This window comes from Oxyura jamaicensis, chromosome 3, assembly GCF_011077185.1.
Source record: "Oxyura jamaicensis isolate SHBP4307 breed ruddy duck chromosome 3, BPBGC_Ojam_1.0, whole genome shotgun sequence".
Classification (NCBI taxonomy): domain Eukaryota; kingdom Metazoa; phylum Chordata; class Aves; order Anseriformes; family Anatidae; genus Oxyura; species Oxyura jamaicensis.
The window spans coordinates 1,660,167-1,679,017 of NC_048895.1; the positions used below are offsets into that span (position 1 = coordinate 1,660,167).

The 18,851-nt window shown below is 41.7% G+C and overlaps 1 protein-coding gene across 4 annotated transcripts in view; it reads left to right on the forward strand.

Annotated features, from left to right (window-relative positions):
• SPTBN1 (spectrin beta, non-erythrocytic 1) overlaps nt 1-18,851 on the forward strand; it is a 132,406-nt gene that overhangs the window by 104,041 nt on the left and 9,514 nt on the right. For all 4 annotated transcript variants that reach the window (XM_035320838.1, XM_035320839.1, XM_035320840.1 and 1 more), the window contains 13 exons: nt 4,313-4,459; nt 6,008-6,271; nt 6,972-7,196; nt 7,405-7,494; nt 7,790-8,068; nt 9,267-9,397; nt 10,798-11,002; nt 11,153-11,527; nt 13,644-13,888; nt 14,314-14,452; nt 15,578-15,662; nt 16,771-16,967; nt 18,115-18,227. In XM_035320838.1, the coding sequence (XP_035176729.1) occupies nt 4,313-4,459; nt 6,008-6,271; nt 6,972-7,196; nt 7,405-7,494; nt 7,790-8,068; nt 9,267-9,397; nt 10,798-11,002; nt 11,153-11,527; nt 13,644-13,888; nt 14,314-14,452; nt 15,578-15,662; nt 16,771-16,967; nt 18,115-18,227 (2,495 nt within the window). The remainder of the gene's footprint in view (nt 1-4,312; nt 4,460-6,007; nt 6,272-6,971; nt 7,197-7,404; nt 7,495-7,789; nt 8,069-9,266; nt 9,398-10,797; nt 11,003-11,152; nt 11,528-13,643; nt 13,889-14,313; nt 14,453-15,577; nt 15,663-16,770; nt 16,968-18,114; nt 18,228-18,851) is intronic.

An 18,851-nucleotide genomic window follows, 5' to 3' on the forward strand; every position in this document is an offset into this window, starting at 1 on the left:
CCCCCCCCCCCCCCCCCCCGTGTATTATAAGGACTGGGATACTCGATACTTTGCAATCAAGTCATCCAGTGGTATTTAGTGTTGAGTAAACAATTAAAAAAAACAAACAAAACAAAAAAGCAACCAAACAAAAAACAACAAAACAATAAGCAAACACCCAGAACCCTGCAAAAATTAATCCGTTTGTTGGTTGAACTGAATTTTTCCTTTCATCCTCTAAGCAAAAGACTGGAAAAGATTGACAAAAGCAGTGAAGACTTTGTGCTGTGGTATAAATTGATCGTGCTGAATCTGGTGGGATTAGCACTGAACTCTTACAGTATGAATTTTGTCTGAGGCTGCATATGTGTTTGTGGCCTGGCACAGGAGAGTTGTTTAAGTGGTTTCTCCAAAATACGAGTCAGAAGAATAGCAGCTTAGGAACAAGAGGGGAGCAGGATTAAATGTGATAAATTTTAACATATTATTTTCCTGATAGTTTGCATGTGCTTAAAATCGTTAAGTACTCTGACATTTAAAAAGAAAGAAATCCTTCCCAGATTTTCTAATGGCTTATTTGGACTCTTGACACTGAAGGCAATATTTTAAATAAAGTTATGAAAAGTCTTGTTCCTAGCATGAGGAATTGAGTAATTTTCAGGTTATTTCATGAAGTACTAACAGATACTAAAGATGGCACAGGCCTTGCCTGTGATGTGCATTAAAAGCTGCAAAGAAAGGTGACTGTGAGAAAAGTGCTTTTAAATTCAAGAGGTGCTGTTGCATTAGCTGTACATTTTAGCCAGCTGCAGGAAACTGGAAGTTGCTGCAGTGTGTCTAAATGGACTTGCACCACAGTTGGGATTTCATACAAGAAAGAAGCAAAACGATGCTCATAAACTGGGCAAACGTTGTTTACTGCTTGGTTGCCTAGATGCAGTCTGTCTTCCTGCATTGCGTAAGCTAGCCATGAACTTGGCTTAAATGCTCCTTCCTTGGTAGTAAAAACATGACAGATGAGCAAAAATTCTGCTGTCATTAGCAGCAGTTTCTTCCTTCCTCTGTAACATTTCTAATCTAAAAATCCCTCTGGCACTTGGAGCTCTTCTAGCTTGTGTGTCAATGTGGTTGTGTACTTCCCTAGGATCTGTTTTTTCCCCAAAGTCACTGAAAGAAAAAGGAAAACATAAAAGCTCTAGTGTCTGGCCGCCTGAATGCCTTTTCTCTCAATTGTTTCTTTCCAGCCACTAAAGCTCGGATGTCTCCTCTGAGCATTTCAGAGACAGAACTAAAAATTTCATAACATTACAATTTTTTCCAATCCTCTCTGAGCGGACGTTCGCCTTGATGATAATTGAATGGTTGTTTTCTGAGAGAACAGCCATAATGAGACTTAGAATTGGTGCTGGGGGGGTTACAAAGTGCCCACTGATACCTATGTTGGGCCAGAGGGAGTGTGTCGCTTCAAACGGGGCTGCCAGCTCTGTGGAGCTGCTCCCTTCCAGCACTTACAGGAGCACTGCTGCCCTGTGGAGGTGGAAGGGAGCCAAGGGAATACCTCACCCTTCGTTCTTCCATGTCCTTTGGCCAGGAGGCCATGAGTTGTTAGCAGGCAGATCTGAACCAGTCTCTGTTTCAGCAGGCAGGGATCTTCAGCATTCCTGCCTGCTGCCTTAGGGAGGTTCTGTAATGTGAGGAGAGGAAAGTGTTTCCTGCAGTGTGTTCCTTCCCCAGGGCAGCCACCTCCGGTCCTTCTGGGCCAAAGCCTTGCTGTAAATGTGGCCTCCTGCCCCTCTCTTCTTCCTCCTCTGACTCACAAGCGAGGCAGTGAACAGGGTCAGTGGTGCTCGAGGAGGTGGCAGGATAATGCTCGTAACAGCTCAGCACTGATAAATCTTTCCTCTGGGTCACAGGCGAAGGGAGCTGTGGCAAATTGTTGTGTTAGTAGTCGGATACACTGGCACACGTTAATCCTGAGGTGTTGCTTTTTTGTCTCTGTTACATTCATAAATATGAATGTGTTAAATTGTCAGAGTGAATGAAACAGTGACAACAAAATTCAGAGAAGAGGAGGGGGGTATAGATAAATTTTGCCGTTTAGTCTTGGGACATCTTGCTCTTCTACAGCTCACCTTGGAGGAGATTAAAGCTGATCTTCCTGTAAGAGCTTCGAAGCCCCAGCACTGTCTGGGCTAATTTCCCTGGGGACGCCAGAGGAAACACATTTGGGTTGGCTGCATGTCAGAAGCTTTCTGTCTGCTCACTGCGTGTACCAGCAGGTCTTGTCATGGACCGCAGACGTCTGTGAACCTTCGGCAGAGAGAGAGACTGCGTCAGCCCAGGCATTTGCAGTGTCTGGGAAGCACACCGGCAGTCGGTGCTCTTCTGCCTTCTCTTATTCCTCTGGCAGACTTACGATAGTTGTGTCTCTGCATTTCTCTTAGCTAGGCCTGGTTTTCATTGCAGGTTTTCTGGGAGCTGATGGCAGAAACAAAATTTTGTGGTATGGGTGCAGGAGATGGGATGAAACCTAAAAGTCTAGCTCTGCTGGCGTTAACAACTGACTCATGGTTTCCTGGACAAACAAATACCCCAAATGCCAGTATGAGGCACTGTTTTAGCAAATTATTGTATTATCTTTTTAAATCTACTTCTGCCCCGAAGATACCAACGTCCAGTGACTATAGTGGTTTCAAAAACCAGATTTTAATAGTCACCCCTAAAAAGATCATTTGCACTTCAGTCTTATCAGGAGGAATATAACAGCATTCTGAAGGTCAGAAATGAGGGTTTTATCCTGACAGCCACTGGCTGTGTACCACTGACTGACTGTGTCTCAGTGACCCCATCTGTTAGTACAGATGATGCTACCTTTCTTTGGGAACCCCTTCTAAATCCTTGGAAGACTTAATGCTGTGGCTGGGTAAAAGCAAACAATAAAAGACAAGCACTGCAGTTTTCAGAGTGAAGCAGCTGTACTTCTCCCTAGGAAGGCAGGAATAAACAGACTTATTTCAGGTTGATATAGCCTTTGATTGTTAAGTAGCACAGCAGCCTGTAGAACTGTCACTTTAGATGCCTACAAAGGTCTCCATTGATGGGAGCATTTTTCTATTCAGACTTGATAGCAAAATCAGATGAGTTTCCTTGACTTGTTTTTAAATTGCTTTGATTTTCCCTTTTTGTGGAAGTTCACAATATCTTTCAGGGACAATTTAAAAACGGCTTGTGAATTCTGAATGAATTTGTTGTCCTGCATCCTGAATACGCAGTGGTGAATTAGCAAGTCTGGCCTGTGCTCTGTTACTCTTTTTGTCAGAGTGCTTCCTTGGCAAGACAGCGTGTATCACCCAAGTGGCATTCTACAAAAAAAGCTTAGATTTGTTTTGACATTTTCCTCTTTGGCAGGCAACTTTAAAGATGCAGTAAACTAATCTTTTTGCAAGTTCTGTAAACATTACTGATAGGGTGTTATTTTATTTTATTTTATTTTATTTTATTTTCATCCACACCTAGGAAACAGATAAAGCAGTCAGACTCAGCCTAGGAGGAAATCTGGTACTGGCTGCTATGATCATTTTCACATTCCATTTGCCCTTGGCAAATAAGCTATTTTAAGAGTATTGATTCTTCTCCAGTGTTGATCTGGGAATTGTCCTCAGTGTCTTTGTATTTGAATAAAATCAGAACACAATCAGTCTTGGATTTTAAGTAATGAGAAAAGGGGTATCTCAGGTACCAAAAAGCTTGCTGGAGACTGGACAAATAAATGAATTTAAGTGTTTATGTAATCTCTATAGGGAAAAGTCTGTAGGGAAAATGTACAAATATGGTGAGAATTAATGGTCCCAAACCATCTTTATTCTTAAGGCTTTTAATACAGATGGAACTACAGAATTTCTCACTCAGTGTTTCCCTGAAAGATTTACCTTAGGGCTCTGCTTAATTCTGGAGAGTGACTTGTGCATGCCACTCCATTAGTGTGTACTTGTGCAATGTCCGGAGGAAACCCGCAAGGCTCCACAGGGGTGTGGTGATGACATTCAAGTCCCTGAGTAGCAAGTGCATTGCATAATGTTGCAAGGGAAAAATAGCGCGAAAGTACATTGTGACAAAAAAGCAGCACACACATCAGTTTCTCTTGCTGTTGACCTCGATTAGACCCGTTTGATTTTGCTCGTAATGGAGTTGATTCCTTTCTGTTTGGGTTGGAGGTTATTTATATGATGGAGATGTTATTTAACTGTTTAAGGGGTGGATCCAGAGGCATTTGGATACTTTGCATTATTCCCCACTGCAAATGTCCTGAACACCTATGTATCTTCCTTTCCAGCTCTCACTCTGGATCAATGAAAAGATGCTTACAGCCCAGGATATGTCCTATGATGAGGCAAGGAACCTGCACAGCAAATGGCTGAAGCATCAGGCATTTATGGCAGAACTTGCATCCAACAAAGAATGGCTGGAGAAGATTGAAAAGGTAACTAAAGAAAGTCCCAAAACCACCCTCATCTTTGTCAAAGATGGTTATGCACAAAGAGAAGATCTGTTCCTTTGCAGGAACTGGTCCTTGAATTGTGCATTCAGCTAAGTCAAAAGGAGATTTTGTTACTGTAGAGTAACTATGTCATTGTGTCTCCATCTAACCCTTCATTCCTCATCAATCTTAAATATTTTTTACACAAGACACATTCACAGAACACTTAATGGCTAAGTTGCCAGTTTCATTTTCGTTGTCTAGTCATTCTTACATGTTAGGAAGAAGGCTTAAACTATTTTTCATACCCAAAGGCTGAAAAGGGCAAATGTTGTGATTTGAGATAATAAAGGAAAAGTACTTCCTGGGAAATAACTGAATGTAGGTGAATTCAGACAGCTGTGCTGCTGTGCTGGTGCTTTCCATTCTTTCAGGACTATAATCAGGCAGCTTTTCCACGTACCAACTTAATGCATGAGGTAAAGTACAGCCAGTTTTGTGATTAATTAATAGATTCACAGCTCTTTTCACCAAGTTACTGTGAAGGCCTTTATAAGCCGTGATCTGTACTTTTCCCCCCCCATTTCTTGTGTGCAACTTTGGAAAACTAAGGAGGAAAATTAAACTGTCTTTATCTCAGACAGTGGGGTTTCTGTTCAGTGTAAGTTAGCTTAATTGCTTATTTCCTTTCCTACTTTGGCACTCTATATCCCATTAGAGGCTTTTCTGTGATCTGCAAATAGCAATACCCTTTAATGGTGTAATTAGAAGTCTGCTCTTAGTACTGGATGTGTTTTTTTAGTGATGCTAGTACATCCTAATTCTTTGCCTCTGAAAGATCAGATTGCAGCAAAGAAGTACCAAAATTGTGTCTTGAGTCAGAGCTGGCTATCACTATTAACGTTATGGGGGTCAGCGCTACTGAATGTTCTGCCTTGTGAGTAGTGTTCACATCCAAGATTTATCTATTGTTGGCACCACATAGATGCAGAGGTAGAAGTATAATTAGAGGTGAAGAAAATATTTCTAAAGCTAATACAGTCTTTTTAGAGACAAAAAGATATTTCAAGTCCGGGTGCTCTGCTGCTGCTAGGTACAGGTGTCCTGTTTCCCAAGGAAGAACATTCTCGGATACTAGCACGAACCCGTGGTAATTGCTGTAACCCATCGACACACCTCTCTCAAGTCACACAGATAAGTTTTGGTGCCAGCATTATGCTGGGTCTTCACCACTGCCCTGGTTAGATGTCACATGGTGTGGGGCAGCCTGCTCTTCTCCAGTCCCTGCAGCGTCCCCAAGAGTCCCCGCAAAGGAACGTGAGTAGAGGGGAGGAGGAAGGAGGCGTTGTTCCCATTGCCAAGAAACCCTCGTCCTGGCAACAGAGGGATGTGGGAGCTGTTGTTCTGGAAAGAGTCACTGGATAATTGGAGATAATGGTTGATGTTGCCAGCAGATGAGGAATCCTGAGTGCTTGCTAATTGGAATAATTTCACTAACGGTCTGTGAGTGTTCCTGAGGAGGTGCCATTTTGGTTGTTCTTTGCTTTGCAGGAGGGAATGCAGCTCATTGCAGAGAAACCAGAGACTGAAGCTGTAGTGAAAGAAAAGCTGACAGGTCTCCATCAAATGTGGGAAGAGCTCGAATCCACTACCCAGACCAAGGCTCAGCGTCTCTTTGATGCAAACAAGGCGGAGCTTTTTACCCAGAGCTGTGCTGATTTGGATAAGTGGCTGAATGGTTTGGAGAGTCAAATTCAGTCAGACGACTATGGAAAGGATCTCACCAGTGTCAACATCCTGTTGAAGAAGCAGCAGGTAAATGAAGCACAGGTTGCAGAGTGGGCAGAGAGCAGATATCTGCACTCAAAGGAACAGATGGGAGATCCTTTTGGTTTAGAAAAGTTTTTATTTGCTTTTCTTTCTTCTTCTTGTTCCAGCTATCTTTACAGAACAGCCAAACATCCGGAAACAAATTGGCCATAAATTTCTTGATGCAGTTGCTCCCCTGTACTTCCTTCTCTCCCCATGTTAACATCTCTGTTCTGTCTCCTGGGGTAGTCCTCCAGTCACCAGTCACTCCTCTCTGAACCTGGCTGCCTGCCCTTGATTCTAACGTGTCCAGTACTGGTCAGTCCCTGGTTTGCTGCTGTAAAGACAGCAAGGGAGCAGTAAGGACAGGAGGAAGCAGTGAAGTTCTCATGCAATTAGCTGTGCTCCGAAATTTTTCAGAGTAACTTGTGAGCCGCCCAATAGAAGCAACTTTACTCCATTGGCCAAATTCACCATTTGCGCAAGCAGGCATAACAGGGTTATCAGTGGGTGGCTGCAGCTGTGAAGGAATGGGTCTGTGTTTAAACCTTGTTCTTTGCAACGTGAGTGTTACAATAATTATTATTGTGGTAAATCCTTACTGATCAGCATCTGTTCTTCCTTCTTACATAGCTATTGACATACCCTAGTCACATAAACTGCTTTTACCCTGCTTCTCAAGTTCTTTTGCCATGTTTGTGTTTAGATGCTAGAGAATCAAATGGATGTTCGTAAGAAGGAGATAGAGGAACTGCAAAGCCAGGCACGGGCTTTAAGTCAGGAAGGGAAGAGCACAGATGAAGTAGATGGAAAACGCCTCACTGTAGAAAAGAAATTTTTGGAGTTGCTGGAACCTTTGAATGAAAGAAAGGCAAACCTGCTGGCCTCCAAAGAAATCCACCAGTTTAACCGGGATGTGGAAGATGAAATTGTGAGTACAAAAGAAACCCCATTCCCTAGATACTAGGAAAATCTCACACCTATCACAGGGCTTGGAAGAAGCCTTTCAATCATGTCTCTCAGTAGCATCGTAGAGTAAAGCTGCTTTTTGCATTTCATGCACACCAGCCTCTGTCTGCTGTCCTAGCTGTATCTGGGGTTGCTCCAAATCAAATGTGCTCTTTTTCTCTTGCTTTCAGTTGTGGGTTGGAGAGAGAATGCCTATAGCAACATCTACTGATCATGGACACAACCTCCAGACTGTGCAGCTACTGATAAAGAAAAATCAGGTAAGTAGGTGCCGTCAGAGCTCCCTCCCTGTTATTTCTCTTTAGCACTGACTAATTCAGGAAAGAAAGGCCTGGGGCAAAATTATGGGTGCATCAGTTGGGATGTGCTTTGGGGAGGTGGGGTGACCACAGCTGGGGGGGCAGCATGTTCCAGGATGCTCATGGAGGGCAGAGCCCCAGTTTATCCACATGAGCTGATGGCTTGTGTTTTGCTGCCCCTCTAGAGGTGAGATCCCTGAGCAGCATTTTTCTTTGTTGGGTGCAGTGTCTCATAAGTCTGCTTTTCTCCTGTTAGACCCTTCAGAAAGAAATCCAAGGACATCAGCCTCGTATTGATGATATTTTTGAGAGGAGTCAAAATATTATCACAGACAGTAGCCCTAATGCCGAAGCCATTCAGCAGAGACTTGCAGACTTGAAGCAGCTGTGGAACCTCCTAATTGAGGAGACAGAGAAACGCCACAAGCGCCTAGAGGAGTCTCACAGAGCGCAGCAGTATTACTTTGATGCTGCTGAGGCCGAAGCCTGGATGAGTGAGCAGGAGCTCTACATGATGTCAGAAGAGAAAGCCAAGGTGAGCATCTCCACAGCAACACTAGCTTGATTTTAATTGTTTAGCTAGAGGGGGGTAGGTGACATAATTTAGTATGTCGCTAATGTAACGGTAACATAAACAAATCTAATCCCCTTCTAAAAGCTCAAGTGATCATCTCTTCTATCTGTTATGACATCTTGGGTAGTGTGGAGGATAGATCTCGCTGTACTGAAGCTGCCTCAGACTGTGGATAGCAACTGTGTGTTCTCCTTTGCTGCAAGGCCAGATGTGCTAATGCAGTCCTGTTAGGGCAACACTTCCAGCAGTACGGAATTGCTGGGAACAGTGCGCCTGTCTGTGAAGCAGGCCTGATGGTCACTCAATGGAAGCCAGTAGTCGTCAGCTGCAGGCCTGTCTTTACTCCCAGCACAGTGAAACCTGAACAGCATCACACCATACCAAACTAGTTGAACATTTATTTTTCAATAGTTTGGCAACTAGGTGTTAGTATGCTGTATCTTATTTGTTATTTACAAAATCACAGCGTCTTCATTAACCTGATAAATCAAACTCAGCTTTGTATCAGCGTAACACTTTCATGGGTGTTCAGTCGTCAGTTAGCAAGGATTTGTTTTCTTTTTTATATCTAAGCAATGCAAATGAAAAGGACTATTAACATCAGCAGCTCATCATGAAAAATATGTTAATGAAAAGGCTTATTGACAATACCATGTAACACTGAGTGTTGTTTTCTTTCTTAATCATAACAACACATAAAAAGTTTTGATTGGATTTTCTCCAGGCACTTTGGTGGAGAATGCTTTGGCATGAGCTAGTTAAGATTTCTTGTCTTTATCAAGTCAGTAGCTGAAAAGCCTGACAAGCAGTGTGCCTAAAACTGTTCATTTTTCTGAGCCCTGTGCAGTCAGCAGTGTGTAAACACATGAAGAGCTTCATAGAAGAGGAAATTCAACATGCTTAGTGCGCAGCTGATGTAATCTTGTTCTGTTCCTGAGAGGGGTTGTTGTATTCATGCATTTTTACTCATCATTTTGCTTTCTATGGGTACCATTTACTGTGAACTCAATTGTTAATTTGCAGTCATCAGAAGCTGGGAGCAGTTCTTTATAAACCTTTCTGGTTACTGCTCTTTGCTAATGCACCAAGATGAACTTGCTATGTGGGGTCTTGCCCTGGAGTGGGGAGGGTGGATTGTCAATTTCTGTCACCATTACAGGATGAACAGAGTGCAGTATCCATGTTGAAGAAGCACCAGATTTTGGAACAGGCTGTAGAAGACTATGCTGAAACTGTGCACCAGCTTTCAAAGACCAGCAGAACTTTGGTGGCAGATAATCACCCTGAAAGGTATTAACTGCTGTTTTTAATTGTATCGCGAGTTCTTTTAGTAGTTCAGTCACTTCACTAGCTCGTTCTGACACACAAAGACTACAGTAAAGAGAAAATAACTCAGGAGTTCGTACAGGGGAAGCTGAGTTCAGTTTCATTAGAGATGCGTGTTGGAGCACATTGATTTGGCCAGAGACAGGATTTTAGGAGAACCAGGATTCTTGGTGTAGTTTTCTGCCCTGAACAAGGGTCAGGATGTGCAGCTCCTGACTTCTGGATAGCACTGTGCACCTTCAATAATTAATTGCCCCTGGTACCCTTTATACAGGATAGCAGCGTCAGGTCTGCCAGCACTGCTGAACTGTACAGAGGTATGGCAATCCTGAGAGACAAAGATCCTTATTCATTCTTTCTGACAACTTTATGTCCAGACCATAGGGTGACAGTTATTTATCCTTCTGTCTTAGGGCTGTGCTCCCTGAGATCTACTTCTGTGAGATTTCTGTAGAAATTCAGACTTGAATCTCAGATTCAAAGTATGAGATTCAGGCTTGAATCTCATACATTAAACATAGGCATAGTAGCATCTTGATTTTGGTTAATTTATCTCAACTTTCTCAAACAGGTTTCCCTGTGAGAGAATTCAAGAAGCGTAAGAGCTGTTTCATTGTAAGAGCTGCAGCTAAGCAAACAGAATTCTCCATTGGATTTGACTGTGGGGCTGACTTGATGATGAGGCTGATTGTGTAACTGCTCTACCTTTGCAGATAGGAAGATAGAACAATCTTAGGCAAGATACTCTTTGCCCCTGGTGGAAGATTGTTATTTAACTCAAAAGCACTCTCTTGTGGTCATCATAATTTCTGATGAGAGTGGATTTCCTGGCTGAGCTCACTGCAATAACATAATTGACTTCATATGGCAGAGGGAAGGCAATCTGACAGGGCTATAAGGCTCAGACAAAATATATGGAAAGATAATGTAAAGCAGAAACATTAATCACTTTTGGAAATGCTGAGCTTTAGAGTGAAAGAAATCCATCAGTGCTTCTGAACTTTGAAGCAGAATTTAAATAAAAATGAAATGCTCCTTGCCTCAGCAGCTCAGATCCTTCCTGTCATTATGGGAGAAGGCTCTGGTATGATCTGTGGTCAAACAAAAGGAAGTCATGGTTCCCAGCTTCACTCTCTAAAGTCAGTGAAGGTATAAGTACATGGCAGAAGAGACTTCCAGCTAGTGCAGCCAGCTATCCCAGCAGAAGGCTGGTTAAGAGTGTCTGAGCCAAATTCCTGCATACAGCAGGCACACATTCTGGTGATCAAATATCCCAAGCGTGATTTTTATTCTTTGCAGTTTTTTTTCAGTCTACTTTATTTGTAAAAGATAGGGAGGACTTGATGCTCTTTGTTTTTTTTCAGTGAGCGTATCAGCATGCGCCAGTCCAAAGTGGATAAGCTGTATGCAGGCCTGAAGGATCTCGCTGAAGAGAGAAGAGGCAAACTGGATGAAAGACACAGGCTCTTCCAGCTTAACCGAGAGGTGGATGACCTGGAGCAGTGGATTGCTGAAAGGGAGGTGGTGGCAGGATCCCATGAGTTGGGACAGGATTATGAGCATGTAACGGTAAGTTCTTTGGATGTGGCTGCGGGTTGACCTTCTTCTGGAGGCTGCACACAAGTAGATGGTTCATATAAATGGGTGGTTGGTTTGAGAGGTTTGCTCAGATCGCTTTGCAAATACAGCTTTGCATGCATCCGTTTCTCTGTGTTTCAGATGCTACAGGAGCGATTCCGGGAATTTGCCCGAGACACTGGAAACATTGGACAGGAGCGTGTTGATACTGTTAACCACATGGCAGACGAACTCATCAACTCTGGACATTCGGATGCTGCAACAATTGCAGAGTGGAAGGATGGTCTCAATGAGGCCTGGGCTGATCTCCTGGAGCTCATTGACACGAGAACACAAATTCTAGCAGCCTCTTATGAACTGCACAAATTTTACCACGATGCCAAGGAAATCTTAGGACGCATTCAAGACAAACACAAGAAACTGCCAGAAGAGCTTGGTAGAGACCAAAACACAGTGGAAACACTACAAAGAATGCACACTACATTTGAACATGATATCCAGGCACTCGGTACCCAGGTGTGTAGCAAGTGAACAACACAGTCTGTGGCTGAGGAGTGCTTCCACTGCTCTTGCCCCCACTGCGGCTGGGAGACAGCTGCTTGCCAAGTGTATTCCTATGGGAATAAGTTCCTATGGATCATTTTCTTATCTGTTTTTCTGCTTCTCTGTTCTTGCATTAGGTTAATTAGTTTCCCTGAAACAGAAATCAATGGATTTCTGAATACACGGATAATTGCTTTTTGAACTTTATTCCATCTCCTGCCCTTGGCTGGAGAAGAGTTCATAAATGTGGAGAAATTCTGTATTGATTTGAAGTAAAGCAAAAAGTTGCAATGTCTCCTACCAGTCTTAGGAATAGAGTATGGATAGGGAGGCGTGAGGGTAACACACTAGCTCCTCAGAGAAGCCTTTTCTGATTGCCCCAAGCAGCAGCACCATTAGTAGGACACTGCATGGCAGATATGGTAGGAAAATAGTTTACATTCAAAGAAAAATAATCATTTGACTTAAGATAGTGTCTCTTTAGGCAACTTCTGAAAGACAATGAACATATACTAAGTCTGTCAATAATTTTTAATATACCGGAGGTAAGATGAAATGCAGGTTTTAGGTTTTTCTGTTCTTAATGTTTTTCTTGAGTAGAATTTATATTAATTGTGCTGAAAGGCACTTTAGGTTTGCTTGCTCTTTATGACAGCAGAAGGAAATATAAAGGGATGTGTAAGCTTGTTAAAAACATTCTTTAGAAATCTCTGTTAGGCACTTTTTGCTTTCTGAGAGGTAAAGCAAGTCTGTAGACCTACCGAGAAACTTTCTGACTCAGTTATGAGTTTAGGCTTTCTGACTTGAATATTGCTTTTTATAATGCATCCTAATAGCAGTCTGAGGGGATTTGTCCAGGCTAAGGTTTTTAAAAGCAGCCAAACTTGATCTAATTATTTATCTTCTGAAGCCAAGGTATGTTAAATAGAAGGCAGCTGTTCATACAGCACACATGGGATTCTAAATTTTTTTTAAAAAAAAAAGAAAAAAGAAAAAAAGAAAAAACAATGTTCAACTGCCAAAATGAGAATTCTGGAAAGAAACAAGTTGCTTAAGAAACGGGAGAATTAAGACTGGCTGCATTTATTTCAGTAGGTCAGAAAAGCAAGCTTTTATGACTGAACTGCCTGCCAGATCTTGATTATGTTGCAATTTACATAGTTGTTTACACTAGAATAAAGAGGGTGTAGCAACCACTTGATTTTTCAAGAGTTTTGCTTGAAGAAGCTGTAGATTTTATACATTAAATGGGAGACATTCACAAAACACCAATACCAGTCTCTCAAAAAGGTAATTAGAATCAAGACCTAAATGAGGGAATAGGTAATCATAGTACTGAGCTATGTCAAAAGCACTTAGGATAGTTCTGGGGTGAAACTGCTAGCGTACCACCATAGATCATCATGGCAGTGGCAGGATCTGTGTGCCTGTAGCTAGAACACTGTTTAATTTCATAATCAAACCTTTCTAAAATGAGAAAATGATTAGAAAAGTGTTTCTTGGCTCGGAAAATATGTGAAACGGAAAAGAAATACCATTCAATGTCCCAGGAGAGCATTTTCATCATCAAATTTTCTTCCTCCCACACAAGAGGGACAGAGATTTCTAATAATAGAAGAATCTTTGAATTTCTAAATTTCTACTGTTTGAAGTCATTATCTACATTTCTGAAAAATCATCTCTGTGTCAGCTAGAATAATGGTTTTGATATGGGAGTTCCTGAGTGGTATTCTCTCACTTGTGTGGGAGGAAGAAAATTTGATGATGAAAATGGTCCCTTTTTGCCCTGGAATTTAACAGTCACTTTATATTGGCATCCAGTTTTACACAAGGCTTAGGCAGTGGCAGATCTTTATCTTTGGGGTCCCTTGACCCACAGACTTCTCTAAGAAACATTCTTGTAGAGATATACTGACTGAATAACAGAATAAACCTTTCTAGTATTGACAGATCACATATATTGACAATTAATATTGACAGTGACTTCAGAAGCCATTCCAATTTTGAATTAGCAGCTAAAATGCCTCCATATTTGATACTCAAAAATACCCAAATGTTGATTCATTTATCTCTTCCAAACGCCTGCCAGGTAAGACAGCTGCAGGAGGATGCTGCACGCCTTCAGGCTGCCTATGCTGGGGACAAAGCTGATGACATCCAGAAGAGGGAAAATGAGGTCCTAGAAGCCTGGAAGGCACTGTTGGATGCCTGCGAGGGCCGCAGGGTTAGACTGGTGGACACAGGAGACAAATTCCGTTTCTTCAGCATGGTTCGGGATCTCATGCTTTGGATGGAAGATGTTATCCGGCAAATCGAAGCCCAGGAAAAGCCAAGGTAATGTGAAGTATCTTTTGTAGTATCATGCCGAAGATAAGGCTGCAGGTCCGCTGAGGAACATCTGTAACACTCAGTGTTGCTGAGCCAGAAATGGGAAGAGTGGCTGACAGAATGGGGTGGTGTTGTGGCAGCTTGCTCTTATGTATTGCTGCCCAGCAGAGGCTGGGGGCTGCTGAAGTAATGGCAATAGAAAATTACGTTCAAAGATTGTCCCACACATTTCTTTATCTGACCCCCGATTGACACTAGAATGGTGCTGTCCCTATGGAAGGGCTCCTGACAGTCCCTGTTTCCTGAACTACAAAGATGGCCTAGGAATTAAGTTTTTTATTGTACCATTCTGGATTAGATTTATTTATTTTTAACGTAGCAGCTGTTAAATTTGAAATACGTGTTTCTGAACCACGGATTGACTATTTTAGGGATGTTTCGTCTGTTGAACTGCTAATGAACAATCACCAGGGTATCAAAGCAGAAATCGATGCCCGAAATGACAGCTTTACTACCTGTATTGAGCTTGGCAAATCTCTTCTGGCAAGAAAACACTACGCATCAGAGGAGGTATTGTGCTTACTAAACGGGTAACAACTGCAGTGCAACTGTCCTATAGATTCCTTTTCAGCTAGAGAAACTTGCATTGTGTAATTTATGGATTAATAACGTGCATATTTATAATGACATGCATTACTTGAGGGACTATTGCAGTTACTTGCTATTGTGAAATTAGCGTAAGATTTAATGCTGTGGATTCATGTGGGGGAGCAGAGATGACACCAAAATTTAAAGTATCCCTGTCAGTCCAGGAAATGCAAAGAAGCTGTTGCATTCAGTCTGCAGAGAGCTGTCTCTGGGATGGCTGTGCTTGGAAAGGTGATTTTTTAGAGCAAGAGCAGAGACAACTGAGAGGCAGCCTGAATTTTGTAGGGGACAGCTGGAATGCTTATGAAGAGGCCTTCTAGGGGAAGGAGCAGGAAAAAGTTCACAGGGAGTAAATCCAGGGAATATTACAAGAGAAATATATTTGACTGCCTAAGGCCTTGATTTATTTTCTGATTTGACTAGGCCAAAGGATAGAGGCTCAGCCCTTGTTTCTTCCTGCTTCCCTTTCGCAGAGGGAGGATAGCCAAGTGTCGTAAGACTGCCCGCTTGGGGAGGTGATGTTTTCTGTGTTTGTGTTACACATAAGTGCTGTGGAACAGCCTCAGAGTAATGTTTCCTCAGAAACTGGAAGGTTTTGCTAGCCAGTATTCACCCTGTGAATGATATAGGGCTTATGCTGGCATGTCTTTGTTAGCAATAGTAGCTTCAAGTAGCACAGGTAGCACATTTTGCATTATCTATTAATAAAAAAAAAAGTGGAGGATACACTGCATTGTTGCACCATTAGATTGGTTTGTCCATTATACTCCTTTGATCAAATAATTTTGGTACTGTAGTTCTTAATAGATACTATATGCTTATGCAAACATAGTGTTTTAATGTAAATGTCATATTTATTTGTATTTCAAAGGAAAAAAAAAAAAAACATCTTATTCATATTTAAGTAATTCCTGACAATCCAGGACAATGTATCCTGTCAGTAAATGCCAATGCCTTTTGCTTGTGATACCGGTTTACACAGTGTGGTGAGGTGACTGTGCTGCCCGATGCTTATGTAACAGTACTGCATTCTCCTCTTAAATCCAGATCAAGGAAAAGCTACTGCAGCTGACAGAGAAAAGAAAAGAAATGATTGACAAATGGGAAGACAGATGGGAGTGGCTGAGACTGAGTAAGGATGTCCTCGCATTTTTCTTGGCAGGGCCATATCTAACTCTCTCTTCACTGTGTCTTTCTGAGCACTTAAAAAACTTACAACTCCTTTTCTATTAACATTGCTTGAAAGTGTTTTCGTACTGTACTAACCGTAAAATTCATGTCTGTTAACGTGCACTAAAGGTCTCACTCTGTATGACCAAAACTGGAGGTAGGTGAAACAGATGCACCAGGTTTTGCAGGTGTCACATTCCAACTGTTTTTCTACAAAGGATGTACTAACAAAAAATATGGGGAAGTAAAGCTTTGTTACCTTACACATGTAACATACTAGCATTGTCTGAGAGGCTAGGTTAATGAGTTTATTGACAGAAGATGTACTTTTAAATGTTAGAGCATTTTCCAGTTTTTACACCAGAAACAACAACACAGGTTAGATACTCTAACAAGGTTTTCTGTAACTCATATGGACTGAAGGCTTTGCAGCAGATAGTTACCAATACATGCACTTTGAGCATCTCGAAATGTACAACACAGCGTCATTATTTTGTGGAGTTCTGGGCTGCGGTGTGTACTTTCTTCATTCTTTCTGAGTCTCAGCAGGCTTTAAGAAAAAGAATCGCATGAGTGCCTGTCCCTAAGTTTGGGTGGTTGAACCATATTCTTCATCAAAATTGTTGCAAGGTCATTCACAAAAGCTGTGGAAGCTTTTTTCAGCTGGAATTTTAGCATTGTAGGCAAGCATGAAGTACAGGCTTGCAGCCTTCAGTCTATCTCTTTGGTTGACAGGCCAGAGTGAGGAAGAAAACCAGCAGGTAGCAGAATTTTGTCTGTGAAATGACTAGGTAACAGCAGATTAGAACAGGAAGGAGACACTGAAATTAGAAAATGAAATTGTAGAAGAAATAAAGGTGGGCTTTTGTTTTTCCTCAAAGCAAAGCCAACATTAGGAATTTCTGTCTTTTTACTGTTAATTTCAGTGAACTTAGCTAAGGAAAACACTTAGCCAAATACATTTGCTTTTTTTACCCAGCTATTTTAAAGTAAATTCAGAAGATGCCCTATACCTTCATGATGCCCTTTTTGACATTAATAGCACTGATGTCTGTACATTCTTTACTCAGTTTTGGAGGTGCATCAGTTTTCAAGAGATGCAAGTGTGGCTGAGGCCTGGCTGCTGGGGCAGGAGCCCTACCTATCCAGTCGTGAAATAGGTCAAAGTGTTGATGAAGTGGAAAAATTAATCAAGCGGCATGAAGCATTTGAGAAATCCGCAGCTACTTGGGATGAGAGATTTGCAGCACTGGAAAGACTGACCACGGTAAGTACTTTAGACAAGAAGAACTCCTCTTGGCCATTCCCACTGTGGTGTCAGCTGATTGTTTCTAGTAGCTTCCCAGACCACCAACCTCATCTCCATTTGTTGATGCTGTGGAGGGCCAACCAAGGCCAATCACCAAGGGCCTGAAGTTTCATGTTCCCAACAATGCTAAAACCCTCTTAGGTTCATTTGAGCTCAACAGCCTGCAAAGAGTGCTTAAGTGTTAAATGACCTTAGTAGTCTACAAGAGCTGTTGGACGCCCAGGAGTGATGACCCAGAAGCAAGTGGTTTGCCTCAGCTCTCCGATGTACAGGCTATACTGCTAAAAGGGAAGGGAGATGCTGAGGAAAGAAAACCCAGATCCAAACTCTTGAAAATGTTTTCAGTTCAAGAGGGCAGCATGGGGAGGGGAGTTCAACAGAAATGTTTTTTGTGTTTTGACTGCACCCGTACAAGGCTATATTTTCCCCTAGAAATACAGAAGCAAAAAACAAAACAAAACAAAAAAAACAAACACAAAAAAAAAACCAACATTTTCATCAGAGATGAAATGTCAGTAATTAATGCTTGGATAGTATCTCTAGAGAACAATCTTTAGACACTAAAATTGAAATGGCTTGATTTTTAACACTCACTGAACATCACAGCTGCAGACAGTGAATTGGAGTTTCATAGCATCTTCAAAAACTAAGCTGTTTTTATTTTGATGGTTAATTTCAGGGATTCCAATGTGAAACATTTTACTTTCATGTATGTCAAGCAGACAAGAGGATGTCACTTTTAAATATTTTGATAGCTTGGGATACTTTGTGTTTTTTTGGTTTTGTTTTGTTTTTGTTTTGTTTTCTTTTTTTTTGTTTTAATGAAATGAATTAGGTAAGGTATCTGGACATAGCAAGCTGCTGCACAGGCACTCCATTTCATGTTAGAGTCTGATTCTCTGTGACTTAGTGCCAAATCCAGTGCAACAAACTTGGTATAATTAATACTTGTAAAGACCTGTACCTTCAAATTTTATGCCAATAAATTTTAATTTCAGTAAAGTTTCAGAAAAATGTAGGGTATTGTTTTTCATTTCTAGTAATGCCCCTGAAAAATGGCTGAGATGCAGCGCTTTAACATGCACAAAAATGTTTCATTTCTCAGTTGGAACTGCTGGAAGTACGTCGACAACAGGAGGAAGAGGAGAGGAAGAGACAGCCGCCTACTCCAGAACCAAGCCCAAAGGTTGCAGAGGATGCAGACTCCCAGCAGCAATGGTAAGCCCACGATGCAGGAAGCTGAACTGCATGCTTCATGTGTCAGGATTCTCAGGGTGAAGATGTGTTGTAAAGGGGGAGTCTGGAAGTTGTGTGATTTTGTGATGTGACCCTTTTTAGAAGACTTCATGGATGTAGCTGATGGGGACAAGGCCTTTCCCAGAGATCTCAATTCACTGCTAGGTTGAATGTTCCAATTTTTCACCATGAAGCAGTTCCTACTGTTAAGACATACTTGGCCTTCAAGTAAAAATGCTGTTTATACACCTTATATACCCTGTGTGTTATTAATTAAAATTTCTGAACAATCTTTGCTTTCTCCTTTAATGAGCATCTGTTACAGATGGATTTTAAGCCGTGTCCATGTAACATTAACATCTATGAAACAACTTGTATGACAGGAGTAGTCTTTGTGTGGTAGTAACTGTCATGAAAGCCTATTTTGGTCACACTTCATCATTGGATTTATTCAGCTGGGCATTTCTTTATTGCAGTAGGCTTCTGCCCTTGCAAGTGGAACCTTTTAAAGGCAATGCTTTTACAGTGTTATCAACAGATGACTTGGCAGTTTTTAAGAACTTGCTTGAATTTGAGATATGCAAAATTCAGTAGGAAAATCTTGTT